Raw genomic sequence first — 26,444 nt, 5'->3', positions numbered from 1 at the left:
TGTATTAGAGCCCAGTGAAGCACGGGAAGGAGTGAGCTTCCCACTGGACACAAAGAGGTCAGGGAAAGCAAGGCAGGTGAGAACCAGGAGAGCAGTTGAGTGTTAAAATTTAATAGAAATCCTTGAGAAACAAAGGGAAAATAGAAAGCAGACCCAAGAGAAGAGCACTAGCCTGCAGTCCATGCACACATGCTGCAGGGCACACCAGAGAGCCAATGGCCTTGAGAAGGATGCTCCCTCCCCAGCAGCCCCACTGCCCCCACAACAAACTGGAGCCACACCGGTACCCATGGTCTCTCTGGAGCTGCAAGCCTGAGGTCTCCTGTGGGGCCTGTTGCTGGAGGAGGGCAGGATGTTGGCACAGACACCCCAGGCATGAGGACTGGGGACTTATCTCCAGGGGCCAGGCTGTAGCAGGGCAAGAGCAGGCTCAGCTGCCAGCAGCTCAGGACACAGACACAGGCAAGCAAGGACTCAGCCTGTGCTGACTGGGGACTAGACGGGCAGGCTCAGCCAGCTCCCACACAGCACAGAAACCACCATGTCAGGCTTTTAGAACAGTCTAGGACAAAGGCCAGATAGGCTAGATAACCCCCACTTCCTCAAGCTTTGCCACTTGTTTTAGAAAATGAAGTCACACAGGTCTCCTCTTTGCCCAGGAAAACATCTCTCTCTACAACCAGCCCCAAAACAAGTGTGCAGTGAGAAAGACTCCCACAGTTCTTGCTCTACAGAGCCAGCTCCTGTCTCTTCCTTTGAGGTAGGTCGATGTGTCCCCTGGGAGGGACAGTGGCTGCTTGGTCACATCACCAGGGCAGCGTCAGAGAGGCAGCCAGCAGGTCTCTGGTTGGCTCCATCAGTGCACTTGTTGAGAGGTAAGCTCTGACCAGGGCTGGGCTCCAGGCATCTCCTGAGGTCCTCACCAGCTGAAGGGAGGCATGCGCTGCAACGAAAAGGAGACTCTGAGCTTCTTAGGAGAGTGAGAAAGAACCAAAAGGACCATGGTGCAATAATCATCTGCTGTATCACAACACATGGACTCAGAGATAGGGCTGCCAGGCCCACCTACTCCATCTCCCATTCCAGGCCACTGACCTCAAAGGTATCCCAATATCAGTGGGACTGCAGGGTCACAGCTTAGTCTCCCTGTCTGTGTGTAAACCTAACTCCACCATGGTGTCAGCACAGGAACAGTGATGACCTTTCTCTTAAAACCAGAGACCAGTGATGTGCCTCCCCTTCACTTTGTCTCACCCAGACAAACTCCCGTCCTCCACCTCTGCAGGAAGCTGTCAGCAGCCCAGCTTTGCTCGGGGAAGCTGGGAGAGTGCAACAGACCTGGAGACCTCACTGTTTCCCCAGCCAGTGCTGCAGCTGAGAGCCTCTGCTCACTGTTAACCACATGAGTGTCCACAGAAGTGATACAAGCTCCAGTGTGGGGAATATCTTGTCAGCATATTCTGACCATGACAGCTCCAAGCATCACCTAATCTGGCTGTTTTGAGCTTCACTCCCATCTAAGCTGGGTGTACAGTGCCAAGGAGACATGCCCAGTTGCACAGACATCATGCCAGCTCCATCTGTTGGCTCCTCGGAGAGCAGAGGCTTCAGAGCCTGCAAACCAATCTGTTCCTCTCCCCTTAATAAAGCTGCTTTTTAGGCTGCCAGTTTTCTACCAGAACACCAGTCCAAAAGCCACACTATGAACACCATGAACATCATGGCCAGTGCAAACTCACCCCAGTCTGCCCAGTTGCAGTTTGCTGAAGCCATTTGATTGAATGCCACTCTTCTGGAGGAAGAACGACTTTGGCAATGACCACTGTGGAAGGAGAGGAAGACAACAGAATGGCTATTTAAGTCGTGGCAAAAATCCCTCAAGCCTGCTGTGCTTTGCCATAGGCCGCCCTAGAGAGCTTCAGCTAGAGCTGCCTCACTGCTGCACATTGTCACTGCCACCAGACTGTTCCCAGAATAGCAAACAGAGCAATCTTTGCTCTCTGCCTAATGAATCCCTCTGCTGAAAGTGGGAGTAGAGCAGCTCGAGGTCAAGAGTGGGTTTCTTTCAGAGCAGCATTCTGCTGTAAGGCATAGGAGTGACAAACAGAGACGACTCCCTTACAGAGAAGAACAGTGGTCAGGACAGATGCCAAATATGTAGGGCTGTGCCCAGTGCACCCAAGGATATTCAGATGCAAAATACTTGCAGATCTGATATACTGTTCATGACTTCATGTTTGTGGGAAATAGGGTAGCATGGGTTTTTCCAGACTCCTGGAGGCCTTGGCAAAGAGGGAAGAAGGCAAACAGGTAAGACAGGAGCCAGAGGAAGCAGAGCAAGCAGGATCTCTACCCAGCTCTGTGCAGGTAAACAACCATTCTCTGCCTACCCTACCCCCACTTACACGCACCATTTGGGGCAAATCCGTCCTTGCCCCAGTGTGGTACCCTTTGACACACCAGTTCTTCAGTAGCTCCAGACCTGGGAAGTGACAGAAGACAATAAGTGAAAAAGAAAAGCCAGGTTTACAAAGAGTTAAGCCTTCCCAGCTCAGGGCATGCAAATATGCTGCACTGACCACATAGAACATGCTATGCAATAACCACTTGAACACGTGCCTGAGTGCCAGTAAACACGGGGTAAACCAAGGGCGTTCACCCTTTGTACGAGCAAACATCAGTGCGTGGGCTGCTGCAGTGCTTGCCTTCCTCCCAGGGAGCCAAGACATTCCTTGCAGCAGGCTCAGCGAAACAGGAAAACTGGGGCAACACAGGATTTGCCGAATTAAACCAGATTGGCTGTCCCCCTGAGCCCAGTGCCTGCCAAAAGCAGTACCTGATTTGGGCTGCACCGGTGAAAGTTCCCACCGCGCAAATGTAGAGCAGCTTTGCTGTCATCGACCCGTTTCCCAGAGGAGGGCAGCTGAGGCAACCTCCTCCTTGCACAGCACAGATCAGCTGCAGCATCCCAGCGCATCCTCTCCACCCTACAGGGATCCATCCAGAGCTCAAGATGGGCTGAGACTTCACCCCTGACAGAGGGTAAGACTGACACAAGCCAAGAGCATCGCTGATATGACTGGAAGGGACCAATCCTCTCACCACACACAAGACATGGTGCTCCAGAGCATAGCAAGGTCATTTTGAAGCAGAGCCATGCGTTCAACTGCACTGAACAGGCTCCACTTCCTCCCGGGCTTCCAACAAGCTGTCCCCACTACAGCCAAGCACCCTGCTCTTTGGCTAGCTCAAAAACATTGAGAAATCCCATCCCGTTTTCTTATTTAAGAGCCTTAGGGTAATAGCAGAAGGCTAGGGTGACTTGAGAATTAATAACCAGCAAAGCAATGGCTAGTCCATTGATGCTGTCCAGCTGGCATTACTGTGGTTTTCTATAAGATACTAGGAGAAATCCTTGCTGTCCAAAACTTGTTTCTCAGTGACCTTTTAGCAAGCTCCAGAACCTTGTAAAAAAAACAAAACCCCACTTGTTGGGGGCCAAGGGGAGCAGGGCAGCTCAGATGCCTTGTGCTGGGTCTGTACACGAGCCTGGGCTTTGCATTTGCAGGCTAGGGAAAGAGGAGTGCTGCATGGAACACAGGGGAACAGGAAGGGGATAGGCGGAGGGTGAGCTCTGCTCAGAGGTAAAGAGCAGTGATGGGATAGTGGAAATCTGCTCGCCTGGCTTCTTTGGGGAAGCTGGAGCACTGAACTAGGACCCTTGCCTGAGTGGCAAAGTTCAGGGCAGCACTTCAGTGAGGACCATGACAGAATCTTTCTTCCAGCTGATGGAAGATCATCCAGCAAAGATATTAGCAAGGCAAAGGATGACACATGCTGACAACACAGCCAGAGAAGGCTATGATGTTACCATCTCTCTGTGAAAGAATGTTACTGATCCCTTTGATACTCGCTTTTACACCAGTGAAAAGTGACAAAAGCATTTTTCTTCTTTCTCTCCTTGATAGCCAGGTGAGGAGCACACATACAGTCACTGCAGTAGAGGGCTAGCTCTTCCAGAAGCCTCTCCATCTAGATCATATATTGGATGGAAAGCCCTGAGCCACAGTCTTTATTCTCTCTATTTTTTCTATTTTTTTCTCTTTTTATTTTCTCTAACCCTTCAAACAGTTTATATTGCTTCCCTAATAGAGGCAACCCTGGGTGAGAAGGAATTGGTCCAGCCCAGCTATGCCTCATTACAAGATAATGTTTTTTATTAGAATACAGAATTGTGCACTGAAAGGATGGAAATGTTAGCTAGATTTCTAGTGTTTAGGAAAAATTTCCATTTGTATGCTGACTGTTTTTCGTCAATTAGAAAGCTGCAGGAGACCAGGGAATAGGCCCAATTTTTCCTTCACACATCACTTGTCAGGAGCAAAGCCCAGCAAATCCAGCTGTTTCTCCATCAAAGAGGGCAGAGAAACACAGTAAGAGGCCAAAGCTACAGGGTGAAGGCAAAATCCCAGTCTGCTTCATGCCCAGGGAACCTAGAAGTGCAGGTGCTGTGCATACCAGAACAGTCACCACCTCTCATCAAGTCAGAATAAGCTTTTTCTGATATTTGAAGCAGTCTGGGAAGGTAACACATTTCATGGGGTTAGTATGCAGGCAGGCAGCTCCCCCTCAACATGCACAGCTCAGAAGTCTCCCACGACTGCTGGCAGGCAGCCTGCCTGAGTCAGGTGGCTGTGCCAGGCTTTGGAGGGCAGTTACCTTTGTGTCTATTCGAGTAGTATTTGAGCTCCCACTGGGTCACCAGGATATTAAAGTAACGAGGCTGCTCGAAGAAGCGCAGGTACCGCATGGAGATGCGGCTGGGGAACACCCGCTCGAACTGCCCGCGCCGGGAGTACTCATCCTCTGTCTCCACCAGGACGCGAATGTCATCTGGAGTCAGGATGTCCAGGACAGAAGAATAAAAATCCTGCAGACAAGAGCAATCCAAGGTCAGGGACAAACATCTCTCAAGCAAAGGTCTCCATGTGTCTGAGATCTTTGAGACAAAGGCCACATGGAAACTGGAAGGAATCTAGGCTCATTGGTGACACCAACGCTGCACAGAACTGAAGAGAACACCAATTCTGCAGCCCAGCCTCTCTTAAATACAGGAGGCAGACAAGGCCAGCGACCCTACTAATCCAGCATGGGGGTCAGCTGGCAAAGGCTGTAAGAGGTGCACAGACACATAAGGAAGAGCAGGCAGCGCTCAGACTCTGTTTGGGGACTGGTGGATAATGTGCCCCTCAGAACACATCTATTTTAATGTACAGATGAGTCAGTGAGACTGTGGCTTAACCAAACCCAGTTTATTTCTGACCAGCTGTCTTGTAACCCACTGGAGCCCAAGTGCACCCCATCATCTGGTTGACTTCAGAAAAGAGCACAATCTGAAGAGGGACAGACATGTGGGACTGGCTGGCACATGGGCTTGGCATGATGATGAAGTAACAGAGGAGGTTGTTTTGTACCTGGTCAGGTATCTTCTGCATCAAGTAATAGACTTTCTTCATCTTCTCTGCTCTCAAATACTCAGATATTGGCTTGGACTTCTTCAAAGCACTGCCCAGACTGAGGATACAAGAGAGACAGTAGAGCATTTAAATAGAGAAGACAAAGTCCTGTCATGGCAGAGCTGCTCCCAGCAACTTCTGAGAGAGTAATGATACCCTCATGAAAATGACATGGATGAGAGAATGCTTTCTCCAAGAATTTCACTAGTTCCGAGATCAGTGATGGATCCACGGCCTTGTGCACCAGCTCAGAACATGGGAAGAAGGATGTGGGCAGGGAAACTGGGAGGACTCTGCCAGACCCTCACTAAGGCATTTCAGTGATCCTTCACACAAAAGGTGAGCCATCACCTCACACTCACATAGGATGCAAGAGGGTCAAAGACACACCATGATGTGATTCACAGCACATGAAGCCTGGTGGGATCTCAGGTTTACATCCCACTTGGAACACAGCTTCCTAACTGCAAGCACACAGGGATGGGGGTGCAAGTACCCAGTACTGGTACCATACAAGGAAGAAGAGAATTCTTAGATCAAAAACTTCCTCTGGCAACATAGAAGTACTCTCAGGACTCGAATTCACCCACATGCCGTGGGAAGTCCTGGCCTTTTGTACTATCTGACCAGCAACCATCTATTCTATGCACCAACTTAACCATTTGGGGATGCCAGAATCTGGGAGATACTTCTTGAAAACCTTTTAACCCATCTACAAAGTAGCTTTTTTTTTTTTTCCTGCTGCTGCAAAACGTATTAGTTGTGTGCAGATCCAACCAGGGAGAGCAGAACCTTGAGTCTGTGCTGCATGGTGCTTGGGGAACATGCAGATCTACTGGAATTCTACTCATATGCAAAAAAACCTTTCATATGCCTCCCAGGGCAGGAAATACAAGCTTAAACAAGCTTGCCTCTGGATGCAAGAAATCTGGTAATGCATCATCTGAACCATGTTAAGGATCCACTTAATCCCCTGCAAGTCTTTCTGAGGACACCTGCCCTTCAGCACTTCCACTGGAAGTGGCAAACCAGCATGTGATCAAAGCACCGCAGATGAGCTGGTGAGAGCTCCCCATCTGGAACAGACCCATGTTCCAAGCTTCTCCACTGAAGGCACAGGGCACTCAGAGGGCAAGAGTCCCATCTTCTGGCATGCCCACACATCACTGCAGTCTGGTGCTTCACCCAGCAAGCTGATCCTTCAGTGACATATGGCCAGCAGCCATTCTGCTGCAGGGTACAGACTGGTTTCCTTCCAGCCATCAGGTTTGAAACCAGGATAAGCCCTAGCTGTGGTGAAACACAGAAGTATTAGGGGTCTGGCTGGACACACACCCAGGAATTACCATTCTGTAAAAAACAGCCATGTTGGCTGTGAAGTAAGACTGTGCACACCTCCACCCATAGGTTGGCAGCATGTGACACCTGCAGTCCTGCCTAAAGAACTGATCACTCTAGCACTTGCAAAATAACAGGTGCTCCTCTTGCTCCAGGCAGCAGCATGTCAGTTCTGGTAAGTCAGAGGGTAAGTGGATCCAGCCCTAACAGAGCCAGCCAGTCCTCCAAGCAAACAGAGAAGCAGTGAAACTTAGCATCGTATTAGTTCTGGCAGGGGGAAGGACAAGAGAGCACGACTTGACTAACTGCAGAGCAAGCACAAATTACATTGGCCTCACTTCCAACTATGGACCTGCAGAGAGAGCATAAATCCTTCTGCATTGAAGAGACCACAGGAACCACATACTCAGGCAAGGAGACAAGTTCTTTGAATCCATAGCTGAAGCACCAGCAAGCACAGGCTCAACAGCTAGAAGCCAGCATTTGCTGGGCTCCAAGCACCCCCCCCAGATTAAATCCCTCAAGAAAAAAGCCTGCTTTTTTAACAGAGAAGGGGGATAACCTGTAGGTAGAGCAACTTCTTGTCTGTGTCGTTGAATCCACACTGTCCATGCTGGGCAGAACAAAACCAGCGAGGTTGAGGAGGTCCCGAATCATCTGGCCCTTGATGCTCACATCCAGTGGGGAGTTGGAGTGGAGGCTGCAGAGAGGAAGCATCACAGCAGCCTGAGTGCTAGAATGGAGGCCCCATGGCCCCAAATTCAATCCCTGGGTTATCACTGACTGGGACACAAACAGCAGCCTGTCCCCTACCTTATGAAACCAGCCATAAGACATTGAGAGAAAAATCCTGACAACAGAGCTTTGAAGGCGGGGCTTCCTATCAGAAATAGTTAATTTTTTCATCTCTTCCCAAGTTTGCTAGAAATAGGCAAATCCAATCCCAGAGCCCCATGTACATGGCTCTGTGCACAGCTCATGCCCACCCACTCTCGCAGACAGGGAGGCCATGCTCGGTTACACTGCAGCTCCCAGCCCTGCCGGCACAGCTGACACCACAAGGCCGGATGCGGTCAGGAAGTAAAGAACGGTGCACGAGGCAGTGGAACTGCTGACTGCTTCTGCCCACGCAGAGAAATCTCTGCCATCACCCGTTCTGTACAAGACACATCCCTCCTTGCCTTCCTTTTTTAACATACTCTTCCCTGGCTCTAGCTGGAGCATGCCCAGAAAAGCTTTCTGAACTGCAGAGGAATGTTGCTTTCACAGACAGGGAGGGCTTTGATTCCTGCAATTTGGAGAGAGAGGCTTCAAAGCTCATGATCTTTCAGCACAGGCTACAGGGGACATTTCAAGCCAAACTCACTTTGTAGTAAAAGAAAGGCCATTATCCACTCTGCTGTGGGTCAGAATATGCTTTACCTTGGGGAAATGTTGACTTCTAAGATCCAGGGCTTGAGGTTTTCATCCAGCAGGATATCAAACCCAAACAGCTCATGGCAGCAATACGGCCGGCGCACGTACATCTTCACCAGGCTGTTCACGTAGGGCTCAGAACTGCAAGCCAAGAAAAAAACGTTTGTTTCCAACAGTCAGACAGACAGCAGAGCTCTGGCTGTTCACAGCACGTGTTGACAGTTCTGGAAGTGTAATGCAGCCACGTGCTGCGGGAGCAGGTGGGCTGAGGGACCAACACAGGCCTGTGTGTTGCTGCTGCCTCACCACATGTGGATTCAGCACTGCATCCTGAGCATCCCTGCTGTGTCAGGTAGCATTCACTTCTGAATACAAGATTTAACCTGCACCAGGGACCATTCTCTCAGGCTCTCAGCCAAAGCAGGGGAGCGGATGGTAAGCTGGGCAATTTTGGGAACACTGCACCTTTCTGGACTTCAGGAAGGTCAGGGAAATGTAAGATCTATTTACCCACTGCAGCTGCTGTAGCACGAGCATAAGTAAGACAGTGAAAGGAGGGATCTGCAGAGAAATACTGAGGCCAACAGCAGGGATACCATTTCAGTTAAGAACAAAAGGACCAGGCTGAGAAGAGACTGGACAGTCAAAAGGGCCAAAGTGCACCTCACAGACACACAGAGCAAGGGGTGCCAAGACTCACGCAATGATGGTTTTGACAACGATGTCCTTAATCTTCTCCCAGATGGCCTCACTATTAACTCCTTTCTGGGTCAAGTAACCCCAGAGAGCTTTGAGCGCCCTGTGAGAGAGAAAGCAAAGGAGCAGTGGGGATTTTTGAAGGAATTTTAAATGAGTTAGAGATGGGATTTTCCAGTTGTTTTAGATGATATGGTTTATTTTTTTTATCTTCTGCGTAGGTAGGAAAGGTGAGTTTGGTTCACATCTTTACTGCATAGTTCAGAAGGTCACAAGACAGCTAGTTACAAGACCTTTTAAGGATTTATTGACTAATAAAACACTAATAAAACAAGGATATTTATGTTTCTGACCTAATTTTAAAATATTTCATCTTATGGACTCATGTTACAGTGAAAGCTTTCTGAGCCAATCATGTTATGGCACACAAACTTACACTAAACTCTAAAACTCTAAATTTTCTTCCACTTACTTTAACATGTCTCTGTTTCAAATTATAAATCTGTATTCTCGCTTCTAGCACTTAAGTTTGGAAGCTTTTCCCAAGGTCTTAGATCAAATACCGTGTTTAATTTTAAGCTTTGGCTTACAGGCCCAAAGTTCTCAGAATTCCTTGCATTTTGGATTCCAACATATAGCCCCTTGCTGCTGGTGGTGAAAGCAACAGAGGGGAACCCTGACAGTGCTCTTCCCTGGCATGGCAATCCTCCTGATATCCTCAAACCTCTCAGTTCCTAGTTACTGCTCTCCCCAGCCTGGCCCCTGGGTTTGAAGGCCCAAGCTACTAAGAACATGAATCTGTCATAGACTTCTCTCAGCACAGTCCCAAATTAGCACATGAGCAAGGTAAGTCAGGCCCAGATCTTCTCTTCCCTCCCCCTCCATGTCCTCAGCAAACCTCCCCTTCCTGCAGGCCTTCCCCCGCAGCACTGCAAAACAGCTCAGCAGGAATCCAACAAGACCCCAAAAATGTTTTCACTAAAGCTACTTCACTGAGGCTTCAGGGAGGAAAAGAATTTCTGAAAAATGTGGTAACAAGATGGCATGGGGGAGCATCTATGCTTTTACAGGAGTTTCCCATACCACACTGAGTGCTGCAAGCTACTCTGACACCGAGCCAAGGATGCTGAGATATTTCTCAAGTGAGACCATGTGGCTAATGGCCAGGAATCCAAAGGTCACGCTTCCTACATACAAGATGGAGTGGATTACAGCCACACTTATCTTTAACATTGGAGCAGCCAGCATTGACTTGCATGCAAGTATGGGAAACCCACACAATCCCACTCCACACAATGGCAACTGCTGAGAGGCAGAGGACCCTGCTAAAAGTCCCAGTGGAGGAAGAGACCACTGTAGAGCAGGTCCAGGTCTAAGTGATATGGCCACAGCCAAACATCTTCTGCAACTCCCTTTGAAGTGCAGTAGCCCTGTCCAGGCTGAGGATTGAGAACTCAATCCTGCACTATTTTTAAAAGGATTCAAACACTGCCATGGAATCAGAGACAAGTTTCTGGGGCTTGCATCCATTCACCCATGGGACAGCAAGGAATAGGAACTCCTGCAAAATTGCAGCCCTCCTCCCAAAGGCCTAGAAATGGCACCACTGCTCCTATTCCCACTGAATAGCACATAAATTAACAGTTCTGAACCAGAGCTGTCCCGTTCTCTGCAAAGTCAAGAATGAGATGGGCAGAAGCTCCCATCTAGCCAATTTAAGCATCACCCATTCAATATCTAACAAAAACCAATCAGATTTCGCTTTAACTACATCCCATCATGCCCACAATAGGGGAAGGGGATGAATGACCAGAGATGAATGCAGCGTTGGAAGCAGGGAATGGCACAAACACAGGCAGGATGAACAGCACATACAGCTCAAGCAGTAGTGTACAGGATGAGTCACAAGCCAGGGAGACCATCCAGATTCCATTGACACTAACTCATGCTAAAATCACTCAATTCTTCCACTTTCCCAAGTGGAAGCAGATGATACAGAAAGCAAGTTCAAGTTTTGGGTAAGAATACTGAAAAAAGTCTGACTTAATGGGAAATAGAAAGAGCTGCCTTGTATCCTAAAAGCAGTACCTACCATTTGTGTCCCTGACAAGCAGTCTCATCCCAGTTGGATTTGTACTTTGCGTTCTTCTTGTTCACACTGTAGTTGGTCAAGTGTATGAACTTGTTACTGAGGCTCTCTATTGAGGAGGAGTACCTGGAGAAGACAAGAGGAACACAAGGTGTCCGAGACTGAAGTGGCTGTCCCCAGGTCCATGAGGCAGGCACAGACGTTGTTCTCATCTCAGAGCACTCTCAGCCATCCACCAGCCCTGCTGCCTGTAGCTCTCTGTCCTCACAGGCCAAGAGCTAATGGAACAAAATGTGAGACAGAACAGGCTGCCTTGGGACAGTGGCATGCAATCCCACCCTGAACAAATAAAAGCCAGAGTATCAGTGAGCAAAAGCAGTGATGGAACTCCATCAGCGTGAGGCAATACAATGAAAACTGGAAGAATCATCTCCATTTCTGGTGTGCCAGCTTTTGCAGAATGAAGCACAGACGATGTATTTCAAGAACTGCTTTACAATGAGCTGATCTTTCATTGGGAAGGTTGGATGTAGGCAGCACCCTCTCACATTCCCTTTCAACAGTCACCTGCAGCGACCTCGTGTGTTTCCACACTGCCTCTTAAGCAAGATACAGCTTTAAGCATCACCCTCATAGGGCTTGACTGCCTCCTGCCCCAGCCAAGGCAGGTACCACAGCCACAGGTGCCTGGGCACCAAGGCAGCCCCCAGCACTGCTCTCCTGCACAGCCTACCTGCAGCTGGCAAAGCGAACCAATCCATCCTTGAACAGGTAGACCCTGAGGGGGTCATAGCAAGTGACGTAAACATAGAGCCTCAGGTCAAACTTCTTCCCGCCAATGAGGTAGGGTTTCTGCAGATATCTGCAGAGGGAAGTAAGCACATAAGGGTTAGCATTTCATATGCAGGAACATCTCTAGCACCCAGTTTAGAAGCCCTGGCAAAACAAGGGATCAATGCTGAAGCCTTTTTGCACAGCATTTCCAAGTTAATCACATCACAAACAAAATGAGAGAAAGAGCAGCTCTCCCATCCATAAGGAGCTCCTGCAGCACATAAGCAGTGTTTCCTTCTGCTCAGTTCCATTTTGAAGAGATTTTCCTCAGTTTTAAGGCACAGTAGCTTTTCCACACCCACAACGCTGATCACAATTTTCAGGAACATTTAAGACATACAGTACACCACAGATGGTTTTGTACAGTAAGCAGAAACATTTGGGTATTTTAATCCAACTCATTTGATTATTCATCCCAGAGGTTCATGATTTTCCATAGGAAAATTTATCTCTTTGCATAGAAAGAGGACAGGGAGAACTAACAAGCAAACACAACAGTTCCCTGTCTCCCAAACACTGCAGTTTTCCTGCTCTCACAAGAATCTTCCCAGAAAATAACCTCAAATCAAGACGAACTATTCCACTTTTCTGCAGAAGGGGAAGGAGATTGAGAACTCTGTTATTTCAGGAAAATCCTTTGCATCTACATGCACTGAGGCTCTTACTGAACCATTCTAACTTCGATAAGAACAAATCTTTGACAACTGCCACCTCTTCCCTGGGACTTCGCTTTCCACTGTGTTTGTGTGAACTAGATAAGGTTTGTTTGTCCCCAAGCATGCCAAACCCCAGACTACAGAGCAGTGAGAGCTGGATCACAGCAGAGCTGAAGATGTCCACCTGGCAGACAGAAGCTCCAGAAAGCTCATGAAACCAAGTTGTGTCTGAGACCTCAAATATCTACAGAGACAGCAGCACTGCAGTAAGCCCAGTTGCAGCTGACGGAGCCAAACTTCCAGCAGCAGGACAACCAGGCAGTCTCCAGAGAAATCTCCAGATGCAAATCGGGTACTTCTGCTTTGCCACATACTGGTAGGGGCCCAGAATTGGCCAGAGATACAAGACATTAAGAGGTCCCAGGCTGTGTGTCAACCTTGGTTTTATGTTCACTCACCTCTGTACTAGCAGTGGTCTCCTTTTGGGGAGCTGGCTCCATTTGTGGATGACCTGGATACCTATGCCTCTTGCTGATGCTGGCTACAAAACACAAACAAGAAAGGATCAGATCTTCTCCCTGCACCTACAAAAAGACAGAGGACTGAGTTCTGCTTTACACCTACTGGTTTCACAATCCATTTCTGTCGGCTACCTCCTTCCTCCCATGCTTTCTTGAGTGATTTGATGTCCTGGGGCAGGATGAAGGATTGAGGGAAGAAATTAAACTCCTTTTTCCCACAGCGAGCCTGCATCTTTAACAGGTTGCGCCACAGACGGTCCTTCCTTCCAATTTGAAATGAACCAGGGAAGTGGTTTAGCTGGAAAGGAACACAGATGCTATGAGATCTCTCTGCTTCCCCTACTCCTTGCCCACCCCTTTCAGCTCCCTTGGCAGAGGATACATTCTTTCTGAATACAGTGCAGGGTAACAGTCTTTGCTCCCCTCCCAAGATTGCACCCAAACTGATTCTACCTATTCCTGAAGCTTTGCAGGGACAAACCGCCTCAGTCAAGCTTTGCAGGGACAAACCGCTTCAGTCAGAGCATCACAGCTCTTCAGAACAGGCAGGTACTTGTGACAGATACCAAACCTTTGGTCCCTCGCAGGTTCTCAAGCCATAAGTTACACCTGACTCTTCTGTGATCAGAGTAAGGTACATGCCCTTTGCTGCACTGGCAGTGAGGGCATTGTCCCTACCCCTCAGTTCTGCCAGAAGGAGGACTGCATTGCTTTTAGCAGCAATGACTGAATTTAGAGAAACTCACAAATAAACACAATTTGGCTACAGCCTCAGTCTGTACAACAGCCACCCTCACAGCAGAGATGCCCATCCAGCTATGCCTGTCTCTTGGACTCCTCTCCCAGGTCTGGAAGGGACACTGCAGGTACAGGTGGCACAGCAAACACTTGGCCCTGAAGAGAGGGGCACCCAAATTCCTTGCAACACTCTCCATGCACATGAAGGAGGTTGGCGAAAAACAGCTCATACCTTTTGGTGCTCCCTGATGGCTTTGAAGCAAGGGGATTTCATGTGGTTGCCCCAGCAACCCAGCCAGTCACTGCTTTCTGCAGGAAAAACAGAAAAGTCCATGACTGAGTACCCTGCCACCCATAAAACCCGCTCAACCCACAGCACCCCATATTCTTGGGCTAGCAGAAGCATGCCAGGGATGCTGCGCAGCTATAGCCCAAAGCACTCATACTTGCTACTGCAAAGCTGCCAAAGCAAGGGCTGAGTGGCATCCAGTTAATTAAGGGTCATATCGTTGCAAATAGGCAGGTCCCCTGCTGGGACCCACAGATCTTGAATGCTGCAGGTCAGACAGGCAAAAACATGAACCCAGCATCCTGCAGCGCCAAGCCTGTATTGCTTCTGCTCTGTTCTTTGCAGGCATTCTGCCTTCCTGTGTCCAGGCACTGGAGGCAAGGAAGGACACAATGTTGCCTCCCAACTTACCTTTGCTAACTCTGAAGTGGGACCTGCCAACAGTTTGCTTCACTATCTTAGGTGTGACTCTGCAGACTTTCCATCGCAGCAGCTTCCTCTGCTCCCAAGGCAGCTTTTCCACTAGGAAGGCAAAAAGTTAAAGACTGAAGGAAAACAAACACAGTATTTGGATTTACTACAGCTGCAAAATTCTTATGGTTTGCTGCACAGGCACCAGGCCTGTAGATGAGGGTACCTAGCCCTTGTTGCAGAACTGTCATGAGCAGAGGACTCCACAGCTGGGAGAGATCCAGGACACTGGAACATTTAGTGGCAACCTGAGTCATGCTCCAGACAATGGAAGTAACAGCGTACTGCAGTCATTTGGATCTCACAGCAGTGTTGGGTGTCATCATGGGAAGGGTTAAGGGTAGCCACTGCCAGCCAGCCCCATTGCTCCCTAATAATGGGCTGGCCACTCTCACATTGTGCAACAACAGACCCTGGCTCACCTGCCTCATCCCGAGTACCGAAGTAGATAGTTGGAGGCACATTAGGGAATAAACTGCAGACAAGAGCTGGTTTGAGCACTTTGTCTTGAGCCTCAGAAGGCTGGGCCAGGCACCCGATGGGTTTCCTAAGAAAGATGAAGCAGAAGTCAGCTGGCTAAAAGTGAAAAGTAACAAAGGAAGAGGGAAGCCGGAAGGAGCCTTAATCTGGGTATCAGGAATTTGCACCATCATTGCAATGTGGTGCAAGCAGTGGGCACTTAGGTCAGTAACTCAGTCTGCAGCAATGAGAGGATGAGTCTGCAATGAACGCTCATGCCAAGTACCTGCTGTGGGGTTTTTGATTTTCTAGGGCAAGGAGTGGAGTCTTTTACACGACAAACCCTATAACCTAGTCCAAGGGAACAAGGGGTGGAGATTGTAATACATATTATTTAACTGTTGCAACCCTCATGGTTTTGCTGTGTTGCAGGGAAGAGGGATGGAGTTTTACCCACTATATGTACACCTTACCACAGCAAGCCCCAATACCTGGAAGGAGGGATAAAATTTGTAATGTTTCTATTAAGGTTGTGATGAATTGAAAAGTAGGGTTTGCAATGAACATATATTCAAATATATGCCACCACAGCCAGTGGAAGAAGCCACACCAGAGCAATCCAATAAAGAACAAAGAGCAGCAAAAGAAAAGGAACTACAACACACTATCACCAATCTCTCAGGCCACCCCTTGCATCACTGAAGGGACCGAGTGTAGCTTGTCACAAAAGAATTGGAGACCAGGCTGAAGGAAGAAGAGGTGTTTTATAGAAGTCCTTGGTTTGTTTTTTTGTTTTTTTTTTCTTTTCAGTACTGAAATCAATAATTAAAAGTTTATTAACTGGCAAAGGATTATATTGGTTAACATTCTCTGGCACAAAACTGGGTTTCCCCACACAAACTGAAGGCAGGAGACAGCTGCAAAGGTTTCAAGGCCAGGCCAGCACACAGCCTGCACAAAGAAGTGGCCAACACCCTCCACCCCACCCCACCCACCCCCCACCTCCTTGCTGCAAGAGGCATTTAGCCCAAGCACTGCTTCTCCCCATCTGCCCCGGAGGCCAACCAGACACATCCTGCCAGAAACAGCTGCTGGGCCAGTTTACATCACCTCTGCAGGACTTTCACAACCACATGTGCACACCCAGAGCCCTGCAGCACCCTAAGGCTCAACACTTGCTCACAGAAAGCCTTGCTTGTCTCCCAGATTAGTGATGACATGATGGGAAGCAGCAAGTTGTCAGGCAGACAGCAAAGCCTGAGGCAACCCTGATGCAAGACCAGCTCCCACTGCTGGATGGGCAAAAATAGGTCCAACAAAGGTCAGCCAGGAGTCATGAAGGCAGGGCTCAGATGACCACAGGCTGACCAGTGCTCCCCAGACAAAGATTCTCCAAAAAGTTAAAGAAAAACCCAGGCTCCAGGACTTGTTTCTAGGATGCTATGCTGAGACATGAAAATCCAAGGAGCCTTTGCAGTCTCTGGCCCAGGACACCTCCACTCTGTTCATCTGCCGGGCAATGACACTTCAAGAGCACAATTTAATCGAATAAACCTAACTCAGCAACTGTCAGTGCCAGTGAAATTAAGACCCCTGTTTTGCTGCAGCGGATGCACCCTCAGCAGTTTACAGGCTGCTGTCTGTAGCAAGAGAGGTAGCAAGGAAACCTGCTTTAGATGGGACATCTGCTCCTATCTTCACTCCTTTACCCCGCATGCTACCATCTCCTCTGTCACCATGGCAGCAAAGATGACAGAATCACAGAATATGCTGATTTTGAAGGGACCCACAAGGATCGTTGAGTCCAACTCCCCACCCTGCCCAGCACTACTCCCAAGAGTCAACACCATGTGCCCCAGAGCATTGTCCAAATGCTTCCTGAACTCTGTCAGGCTTGGTACTGTGGCCACTTCCTAGGGAGCCTATTCCAGTGCCCAGTCACACTCTGGGTGAAGAACCCTTTTCTAATATCCAAGCTAAACCTCCCCTGACACAACTTCAGGCCATTCCCTCGGGTCCTGGGACAAGTCTGGGAAAAATATACCAAGTTCAGTGCACTGTTTACAGCTACTGACCCGGATGCAGGAGTCGCGGAGCTAATGGACAACACATCATCATCAGAGGAAGCATCCGAGTCACCTGCAGTAGGAAACAAACTCAAGTTTTGTCTCCGTGAGGAGTGAATGCACACAGAGTTAGGGAGGGAAGAGAGGAAACAAATGCTGCAGGGGACAGAACCTTCCAGCTACCCCAAATCCTTGGATCCTGGCTTTTGCCCACCAATTGGGGTCATAAAAACAGGGAAGGGAGCAGAGCTGACAGCCCTGCACAGAGAGGAGATGGTTAAGTTCTGGAGAAGGACAGTGGTGAGCCCTAGCTTGCTCCCAGAAGGAACCCATGCAGTTCCTCCTTGCTGTTATATCAGTTTTGGGTTCAGTACATCCTGAAATGACAGCATGAATGTAAGACAGGAGGGCAGCTGTGCTGACCCCCCGCTCCCAGAAAACTCTTGGACTCCCCACATTGAGGCATGGAGCACCGCCCTCCCTGGGGTACTCACTGTCCTCATACTCTTCTTGACTGGAGCTCTCATCCAGGCCATCAGGAAGTTCTTCCTCTGCTTCGTCCTGGGGATGGCTCGGCTGCAGCAGCGACTTCTCAGCAGTAGCACTGGGACAAAGGACATCACATCAAAAGGAATGGCTCATGCTTTCTGGGGCCAAAAACCCAGAAGCCCATGAGGCAGCATGAGATAATGTGGGCAGGGGAAGGAGGGCACTGCCCTCCCCAATGCTGATGTACAAGCACTCATCCCAAGCTAGCAAGATGGAGAGGACCCAGACCACGCTGAAAAGGAACACATTCTGGAGCAGCTACAAAGAAGAAGAAAAAGGACACCCGCTTCCAGCAGGAGAGCAGGAGCTCCATGTTCTCACACCCTCTCTATCCTGTATTAGCTCTGTGTTCTTTTATGAACCCATGTCTCTGACTAGGACGGCCTGGTTCAACAGCAGGTTTCATTCATTCACATGTGCAGAGCTTTCCACTGCAGGCAGGGCCCCCCCAACTGAGAAGAACAAACTAGAAATGCCACACAGTAATTCCATATTGTGGTTAAAGGAGAAAATGGAACAGCTTGGAGCCATCCCAAGTGCCTGTGTCAAGCTGGGGGTTGCAGGAAGGTGCCCCACTCACTAGGGTTTTGCTCATGGACACAGCCCATGGTTATCCTTATGGCCACCTCGTACTGCCCACAGTGCATCCTCTCCCAACACATGCAGACACAGCGACCAGCCTGGCACATCCTACTGCAGCCTCCCTCCTCCTCCTGCCTTTACTTACCTAAGCTTTCCTGAGACCACAGCCTGGGCCTGTTTCTCTTCTTCCTCCAGTTGGATGGCGGACACCTGTGCTGCCACTTCAGAGATGGCAGCAAAGTGCAGAGGCTCTGTTCTTACCAGGTGGTCCCCGGCACACAGAGGGCTCAGCCCACCCATGCGATGGCAGCCGGTGCTGCAGTCGGAAGCGCTGGCGCACGAGGCCAAGGGACGGACACTGATCCGCTCAGTGTGGGCAACGGCATCACAGGTGCCCGTAAGGCTCGAGTTACTGTTAAGGCAATGGCTCCCCAGCTCCAAGTTCGAGGGAGCAATGGTTTCTTTCTGGGTCATCTGCACTCCAGCATGCTGCCTCCTCCCGCTGTTCTGGTTGGACAGGCTGCCCACATTCATAAGGCCGGAACTTTCGACTTGGCACCCAAAGCCTCTGTGTGTGGCAGCCTGACTAGGTAGCTGCTGCACAGCCTTCAAGAGGCTCTTCTCTGGTTCCTTCTCTTTTGAGCTGTGAGGTCTCCCCTTAGCATCCTCCAACGAGCACTGGTTCTTCCTGAGGACCGCACTGCTTGTCCTTCCTGAGGATTGCACAAGGGTATGGGAGGGTATTTTGTTTTGCTCTGACATGACGTTGCTGTCCCTCACTGCCCTGTTGATCAGGCTACTAGGGAAGCTGTCTCTACTGTCCCCAGAGAGGGACCATAAAGTAGCAGAAAACCTCTGGGTGTTTTCCATCTTTTTCATCTTCAGTGACTGCAGAAAAGGCACTTTAGCACTGTTTGACCGTAGGAAGGAGTTGTTATTGAGCGCTGGTCTACAGGAGCTGGCAGCCTGCTGACCTGAGCTGAGGGCAGATCCTTCAATTCCAGGTCCAGAGCGCTCCTCTGCCAGCAGGCAGGGCTCCATCAGCAGGGAAGACATCACCCTTCTTGTGGCAGAGCCAGCGTCTGAAGGGCTTTGGAGGCTGTCTTCAGTGGGCTGTGCATGGCATAGTGATGGTGAGCACAAGAAGCAGGATTGCTGCAGAGGGATCCCTGAGGGCAGCAGGATGCGATTCTGGAAAGCACTCGCATATCTCTTCTCTAAATTCCAGACGGGTTTGGCCTGCTGCTGAGCGAGGCGCCAGGGCCAGTACGGCTGAGGTCTTTCTGCCGGAAGGCTGCCTGACTCCAGCCCAATGCTCTTCTGCTGTTTAGAGCCCCCATTAGCATGGTCTGGTCCTGCGGACGCCATGTAGAGCCATAGCACTTGAGGCACAGTCAGTCATCTACAGCAGCATCTTTGCTGGCCTGAAACAGAAGGATAGCATGACAGACACTGTTGTCCTGTAAGGGGACAGCACCCAGCCTAATGCCACATGAGGAAAGCAGGATGAGCTGCTTTTCCTGCAGGATGAAAGCCACATCTCCCATTTACTGAGCTCACCAAGAGTCTCTGGAGACCAAGTCAAAGAATGGCTGCCATCTCACATGAAACCAGAGGATGCAAAGAACAATGTAAAGAGAGCCATCTGCAGGAAAGTTTGTACCCTGCAAACACACGGGGGTGCCTGACTACTAGCCAGCGCCGTGGGGTAGCAGCTCCAGCACAGTCACCCTGTCTGCAACAAAAGGCTGCTTTCCTGGGACCCATGTGGCAGCTGGAGCCCACTCCTACAGCTCTGTGTCTCCAAAATCAGCCTCCTGACTCCACCACAAATGCCAAAACAGCTGCTTATTTTTTCTCCTTACTCCTTAAAGCTTCAGCTCAGTACATTACACAACTATATGAGAACCTCAGCCCTTGCTTTTAAAAGGAACATGTTTCTCACTCTTGTAGAAAAGCTTAGCGACGGCTAAAGGCTTCCTATAGAGTTCAGGACTGAGAATGCAGCAAAAACCAAACGCAGGGCTGTTTTAATATCAACACCTCTGTTTCCAGCAGAGACTGGCAGTAATGTACACAAACATCTCTCCCCACTGCAATCCTTCAGAAAAGTCTCCTGCAAGGACCAAACCGGCAGACCAATGAGTTGCAGATAAAAGTGTCCTGAATCTTCCTAGAATGAATATTGCACCATACCTGCAACATCCTGTTGCCTGAGGAGAAGGGAAAAGAGAAAACAAACCACTAGCCAGTTATTGCTTTAACACATGCCTGGAGGGCCCCTGGATACAGCTGCGATAGGAATTTGTATTCCAAGCAGGCTGGCTGGTTCTTCCACCTTCCAGCTCTCACATGCTTGCATGTTAAAAAAAAAAAAAAGGTATAAAGAGAAGGATAAGCAGTGCATCAGCCATCACACTCTCCCTTTACTCTCCCTTTTCTTGCCATACACATACACACTCCTTTCTCACCTGAAAGACAAGCCTCAGATGCAGCAGTTAAAGTGTAGCTTGGAGACCCTGAGAGTCAGACAGACCTACACCTGCCAGACCTTCTCAACCTGTAAATCAGCTCCAGTTTCCTGCACGTACCAGGTCAGCAGCATCTCAGCCAGAGGATGTAGGACATGGAGCATCCTATGCAGGATGCCATAGGAGCTATACATCCTCAAGGAGAGCTGCTACCCTGCCAAGCTCTGCAAGGAAATTGTGAAAAAGGAAAAAGTGCCGAGTCCATACCACACCCATAAGGCTGCATTGCTTGCTAGAGCTTGTACAGTCAAGCTGAGAATGCCTGATGAGGAGAGGGCACCTACATCCCAGTGGGAGCTGCAGCCCAGAGGGGCTCCAAACCCCAGGGAAGAGAATCCCACAACTGAGATGTACAACACTATTCCATGGCTACCCAATCTGCCCCCAGCAGCAAACCTGGCTGTGTTGTGACATTCACAGCGATTAGCACAGAGCAAAGAAGCTGTGGCTCAGATGCCGTCACCTGCCCAGCTCAAATTTCCACCAGTAAACAAGGGAGCGGAGCTTGGCTTGCACACGCTGCCCCCCCCCAGCTCACAAGCACACTCAGACCACAAAGTGACCCTAGCACACCAGTGAACATAGGTGTTAAAGAGCAAACTAAAATCCAAGGAGAATGAAGTGTTCCTGCCTAGAGGGTCTGTCACTAGCATCACCACCTGCACTGCCAGTTTGGCGATTGGCTGCACTCTCACCCGGCTGTGAATGACCTTGTGAAACCAGCCTGAAGTGAAAGCCATCTGTACCTCATCTCCACCCGGCTTTACAGCTATCAGTGAATCATCCTGCTGTAAAAATAAAAGTGATCGGGCCTAATGAAGCTGTAACAAGGGCCGTGAATTTTACAGTCAGCTCATACACAGGTGTGAAAATGCCAGCACAAGTCCTGTGTGACCCTGATCGGGAGTAAGTGACAACGGTAGCACAGATGTGACTGACACAGACACGGGGATGCTGGTGACAGCTGTGGCTGCCAGGGTGGAGGGCTGGGCATGGCACAGCCTTAGTTAACACTGCCTGGAACCCAGCCCCACAGTAGCAAAGATGTGCTGAGCTTGCCCCCCTCCTGAGCAGTTTTGTCACGGAGTTGCAGAAGTGTCTGGGCCAGCACAGGGGAGGGGTGTGCAGGAAAGAGCAGGTGCATAAGAAAGCTGCAGGGCCTTTAGCAGAGCTTTCAGGTAAGGCCTAGGTTGGCCAACAGCTAGTCACCATCACTGTTTCCCTGTGGAGACACAGGAGCTCAGAGATAGGGGCAGAAGGGGCAGGAAAGATGAAAGGAAGATGCTCTCACAGGAGGCAGGTCAGGATGCATCCAGACTGATAGCACCAGTCCATGCTGCCTGTCCTTCCCTCCATTCATACCTCTTGCATGCCACCACAGCCAACTCTAATGTCCACCTGAAAACTGTCTCCCATCCTTACTGCAAGGACAGCTTGACAAAGCAGCTGCTGAGCATCCAGGAGACCTGATGGAGATGGAGGGAGGCACCTTCACGTGCCAGGCTGTGGTCACAACAGGACAGCAGCTGCCACATCTCCATAGCTCTGGGTAGGAAACACGTTACCTGCCCCAGCTGGTTAGCAGTGGGGAAGTTTTCCCTTTATGTTTAATTCAGCTGGAGTTCTGGGATGGACAAAGGTCACAGCTTGATGTAATCCCTAGTTCTGCCAATCCAACTCTATGAGAAAGGAGCTGGAGTCTGTTCTTCATCTCACAATGGCAATAAAATAACACTCTTGAATTTTTATTGGAGAAACATGAGCTAGGAAAAGCCCAGGGTGAACTGGCCAGGCTGGAATTCAAACCCAACCAAGTAATTAATGGATTTTGGCTTGGACTTATGGACACACAATACAGAGGCCAAAGCTGTCACTGTTGGAGTGACTGTACAGCTGCACTTGCTTACAATTATTCTGCCAACACCTTTAATTGCCACACAACTTGATTGCAAGTGTTGAGACATCAGCTGGAGCACTGCCACAGCCTGTACAAATGTGACATCACTAGAGCACTAGGGCCAACATGAGCCCCAGCCTCTGCACACCCAGTACACAGCAGACAAAACCCTTTCATCCAGCCTGAGCCCCACAGAGGCATGTGTTCCTCTAATGGCAGCGTGGCAGCTCCTCACAGGTCTCTTCCAAACAGGAAAGGACAAGACCTCAAGAGCCTGGGTGCACATCATCCCACTGTTAGAAGAGTTTGGCTGTGGAGGTTATTTTAAGTGCAGCTTGGTGATACACTTAAAATAACAAGAGCTTGTAAATGTATGCACTGCAAGCTGACCTGATAATGTGTTGTCAACCACACACACCCTAAAATCACAAGGAAGAGAGATTACACAACTGCAATTGCTATTGTTTTCTATGCCATTGCAAGGTGCATATTCTGTTCTGTTCTTTATTATTAAAAAGGATAACATATTTTTCTAAACAGGACCTGAGTTTACACCAAGTTCCTTACTTGCAGCTCTGGGACTTTTGATTAAAGCTTGAACAAGCAAGTTAACAACAATGCAAAACAAACAGGTTTTAAAACAAATATACATTTAAAAATAAGGGCTTGTATCCCCTCAAAAAAATTAAAACTTGAACAAGATCAACAACATTGATCTGAAACCAAGTGAGTGCCTAAAAGTGCTCCAACAGCTCATAGCTAGGTACAAATTTGTGTTTCAACAGCATGGAAACAGCCCTCCCTCCCCTACATCAACTCCAAGAAACTAGTGGACTCAAGGGCAGTCCCACACCAAGCCAAAGCACCTGAGTCCACCAGCAAGTTCAAGCTGAAGAGCAGAGAGTGTTGGTAGCCACAATTTGTCCAAGAAGACAACATAGCCCAGAGGCAGCTTGGCCACTGCAGAAATGCTCTTGGGTACATCAGCCTGGTGTGCTGCTTTGCCACACAGTTAAGCATCACTGTTACCTATCAGCTTCATTACCATCCTTGCAGAACCACATTCTGTGTGCAAATCCAGAGGATGACAACCAATTTCTGTCCCAATCAAGACGTCAAGTTTTTATGTGGCCACTGAGGTAAAAAACAAAACAAAACAGTGAGAAATCAACCTCTGTGAGGATGCATCAGCAAATTCCACCTGCATCCCAGGATTAAATTTGTGCCAGGGTTGGTCATTTCCATTCATCAGCTGTGGTGCTGAAATCCACTCCACACTGAATAGAGGAAGTATGAGAAGTGTATGTCTGCCTGAAAAGACCCTTTACCTAAGGCAGAGCATTGCCCTGCAAGAGAAATAGAGTAGCTCAGGTGTGTGCTCCTGTTCCCAAGGTGGAGGCAGACCTCAGGGACAGCAGGATGCTGGAGCAAGCCATGGCAGAGCTGCAATCCAGCCACCATCTCACCCTACGCTGCAGCAAATGCCTCCCTCCATGCACTTACAGAGTGAGTTGGGGACAGAAGGCTCCTGTGCTTGACTTCACAAGGGACTTTCCCATCACTCTAAGGGCATTGAAGCACAGTTGCCAGATGAGGTAAGGAACTCTGGCACAATAGGCAGAAAATCCAGGGCTACAGCTTGAGTGCACCAAGGACATTTCAAATAAAGGGCCGGCTCCGTGCTCGCCCCGGGAGAGCTGACCTGGCTGTGACCGGACAGTGCAGGGGCCACAGCAAAGGGCAGAGTATGGAGTTCCTGCTGCTGTCAAAGGATATCAACTTTTCTCCCTGGCAGACTACCCAGGCCCTAAAGCAGATACAGTGCACACCGACAGCAGATAATGCAGCTCTGTTTCTCCAGCAGTGAAGCTGGTAAGTGCCTGCCCTTGCTCCCACCCAATTTGTACTTTTTCATCACATGGGCAACAGAAGCAGTTGTACTGCAACACAAACAAGAGCAGAGATACAAATCTGGGTTAAAAGCAGCAAGCTAAACCATGAGATTAACAGCCTTTCATCAAGGAGGTCTACAGCCCATTCCTGAAGATTCAAACTGAAGGTACAGCATTTTCAATTGAGCTCCATGATGGGAGAAAAGAGAATCTGATGGCAAGACCTGGAAAGAGTTTGGCCACCAGTGTAAGACCTGAGACAGCACAGCTCCATCTGATCTTAGGCAGACGGGCCTTTAGTAGAAAAATAAAAGTGGAGGATTTGGAGTGAGCAAAACAAGTATAAAATATCAACACACAGCAAGGAGACAAGAACTACCCAATTAGTTCATAACACATAATTTCTTAGGCCACCTTCTGTTCTTGATACTTTTTACTGAAACATAGCTGCAATTGGAAGAAAAGGTTCCCAGATTTGTCCTTCAGTATGTGCTGAGGACTCTTTCATGTCCTGACAGGGCTGGGAAAAATTCTTCTGAAGCCACTGCAAAACCCCTACAGCAATCTCTCAGGAGTGGAGAAGAAACAGAGACTCAAGGTGAGAAGCTGCCAAATACTCCCAGACTCGATGCATGGCAGGAACTTGGGAAATGTCAAGGAGTGGCACGCAGCCAGGATGGTACAGCAGCCAAAGCCCCCGACCTGTGTCAGTGATCTGACATCTCCATGCAGGCACTGTTATGTGACATTTGTCTCTTCAGCTCCTCCTTGAAATATGATCCCTGCTGTGCTGAGAAGGACCCCTCGACTGAGGTGTGGGAGGAGGCAATTGTCATCAACCAGCTTTGCCTAAGACAAAGCAACTGCAGCAAGAGAGCAACAAAAGGACAAATGCTGCTAACTGCTGGGTACAAACAGTAAGAATTGTGGAAATATTATTCTAGAAAACTATAATAAGGCCAACAATTGACTGTAAATTCCCCCAAACTATCCGGGAGTCACTAGATGTCATCTGCCCATTTCGTGAGGAGAATACCACTACAAGAAAGACAAGCCTCAGGGGGTCATGTAGGCAGGGTTTTGATGTGTAGCTGTGGGGCTGAACTCTGCCACCCATGAGACATCCACAGCCCAGCTGCACAGGAGGCTTGCACAGTGCCACAGGGCTTCCCACACCTTCACTCCTCACTCCCTGACCAAACCCTGGAGGCATTCAGCAAATATTCTAGGTTTGTCTCAACTCAGCTCTTTCCTCTTTCAGACTCAACGGCTCCTTTTTACAATACAAGAGCAGCCAAGCCAAAACCCTAATGAAAGGATGGACATCCAAGACATCCCAGCACTCCACCTGGGCCTGGTGGATCCCAGTTCCATCCTAATACTCCAAATACCGTTGGAGAGGCTCCCTGGGGCCGTGAGTGGCCGGGGACCCAGGCCTTCCTCCCTGCCGCTCGCCCGGGGAACACACTGTGTGGCTCATTTCTCCAACTGAAAGACTTTGACGCCGAAGGTGCTACCAGGATGCTTTATCCTGGCGCTGGAGCGCCGCCCAGGCCGCCAACGCCAGCATGTCTCGCCACAGAGCGCTCCCGAACCGCCCCCCAGCCCCACGGGGTAACGGGGCAAGGCCGTGGCGAGCCCCGCGAGCAGGCCCAGGCGGGAGCAAGGTGCCTCCTCGGGGCCCGGGCACGGCTATGGGGCGGAGGAACCGGGGAGGCAACGCGGGGAGGACAAAGGCCCTACGCCCCAGTGGGGGAACTCTGAGGGTGCAACCCAGGGAGACACACGGGAAGCAAAGCCCCGCTCCACAGAACGGCAACGCCACCATACTCACCGCCCGCCCAGGCCCGCCGGTCCCGCCGCCGCCGCCGTTACCATGGGGAGCCGGCGGGCCCACGTGACTA

At 49.6% G+C, this 26,444-nt stretch overlaps 1 protein-coding gene across 2 annotated transcripts; it reads right to left on the bottom strand.

The window, feature by feature from the left end:
• Positions 1 to 107: 107 nt before the first annotated feature.
• Positions 108 to 26,441, bottom strand: TTLL4 (tubulin tyrosine ligase like 4). 2 transcript variants are annotated; one of them, XM_084209659.1, is made up of 19 exons: positions 26,375 to 26,441; positions 18,366 to 19,644; positions 17,584 to 17,693; positions 17,099 to 17,162; positions 14,987 to 15,111; positions 14,505 to 14,615; positions 14,037 to 14,113; positions 13,170 to 13,364; positions 13,004 to 13,086; positions 11,789 to 11,917; positions 11,059 to 11,181; positions 8,971 to 9,069; positions 8,277 to 8,411; positions 7,417 to 7,554; positions 5,475 to 5,574; positions 4,720 to 4,930; positions 2,406 to 2,482; positions 1,740 to 1,822; positions 108 to 943 (listed from the first exon to the last, which is right to left on the bottom strand). In XM_084209659.1, exons 2-19 carry the CDS (start codon positions 19,586 to 19,588, stop codon positions 802 to 804), a joined length of 3,225 nt encoding a protein of 1,074 aa, XP_084065785.1. In that variant the 5' UTR covers positions 19,589 to 19,644; positions 26,375 to 26,441; the 3' UTR covers positions 108 to 801. The 2 variants fall into 2 exon arrangements, with proteins under 2 accessions (XP_084065785.1, XP_084065786.1); XM_084209660.1 differs by having other exon boundaries at positions 2,412 to 2,482; positions 26,375 to 26,440.
• Positions 26,442 to 26,444: the final 3 nt, after the last annotated feature.

The sequence above is a fragment of the Fringilla coelebs genome (assembly GCF_963513975.1).
Source record: "Fringilla coelebs genome assembly, chromosome: 7".
Lineage (NCBI taxonomy): Eukaryota > Metazoa > Chordata > Aves > Passeriformes > Fringillidae > Fringilla > Fringilla coelebs.
Note: the sequence above shows the minus strand (reverse complement) of the source record. Positions and strands in the feature narration are given on the sequence as shown.

What these genes read in the sequence shown, in the direction of transcription:
- TTLL4 (XM_084209659.1), bottom strand. Translation starts at nt 19,588, where the DNA reads ATGGCGTCCGCAGGACCAGACCATGCTAATGGGGGCTCTAAACAGCAG. An exon ending in CCACTTCAGAGTTAGCAAAG is followed by an intron (nt 14,114 to 14,504) that starts GTAAGTTGGGAG and finishes TTTTTCCTGCAG; the next exon opens with AAAGCAGTGACTGGCTGGGT. An exon ending in GAAGTCAACATTTCCCCAAG is followed by an intron (nt 7,555 to 8,276) that starts GTAAAGCATATT and finishes TCCTCTCTGCAG; the next exon opens with CCTCCACTCCAACTCCCCAC.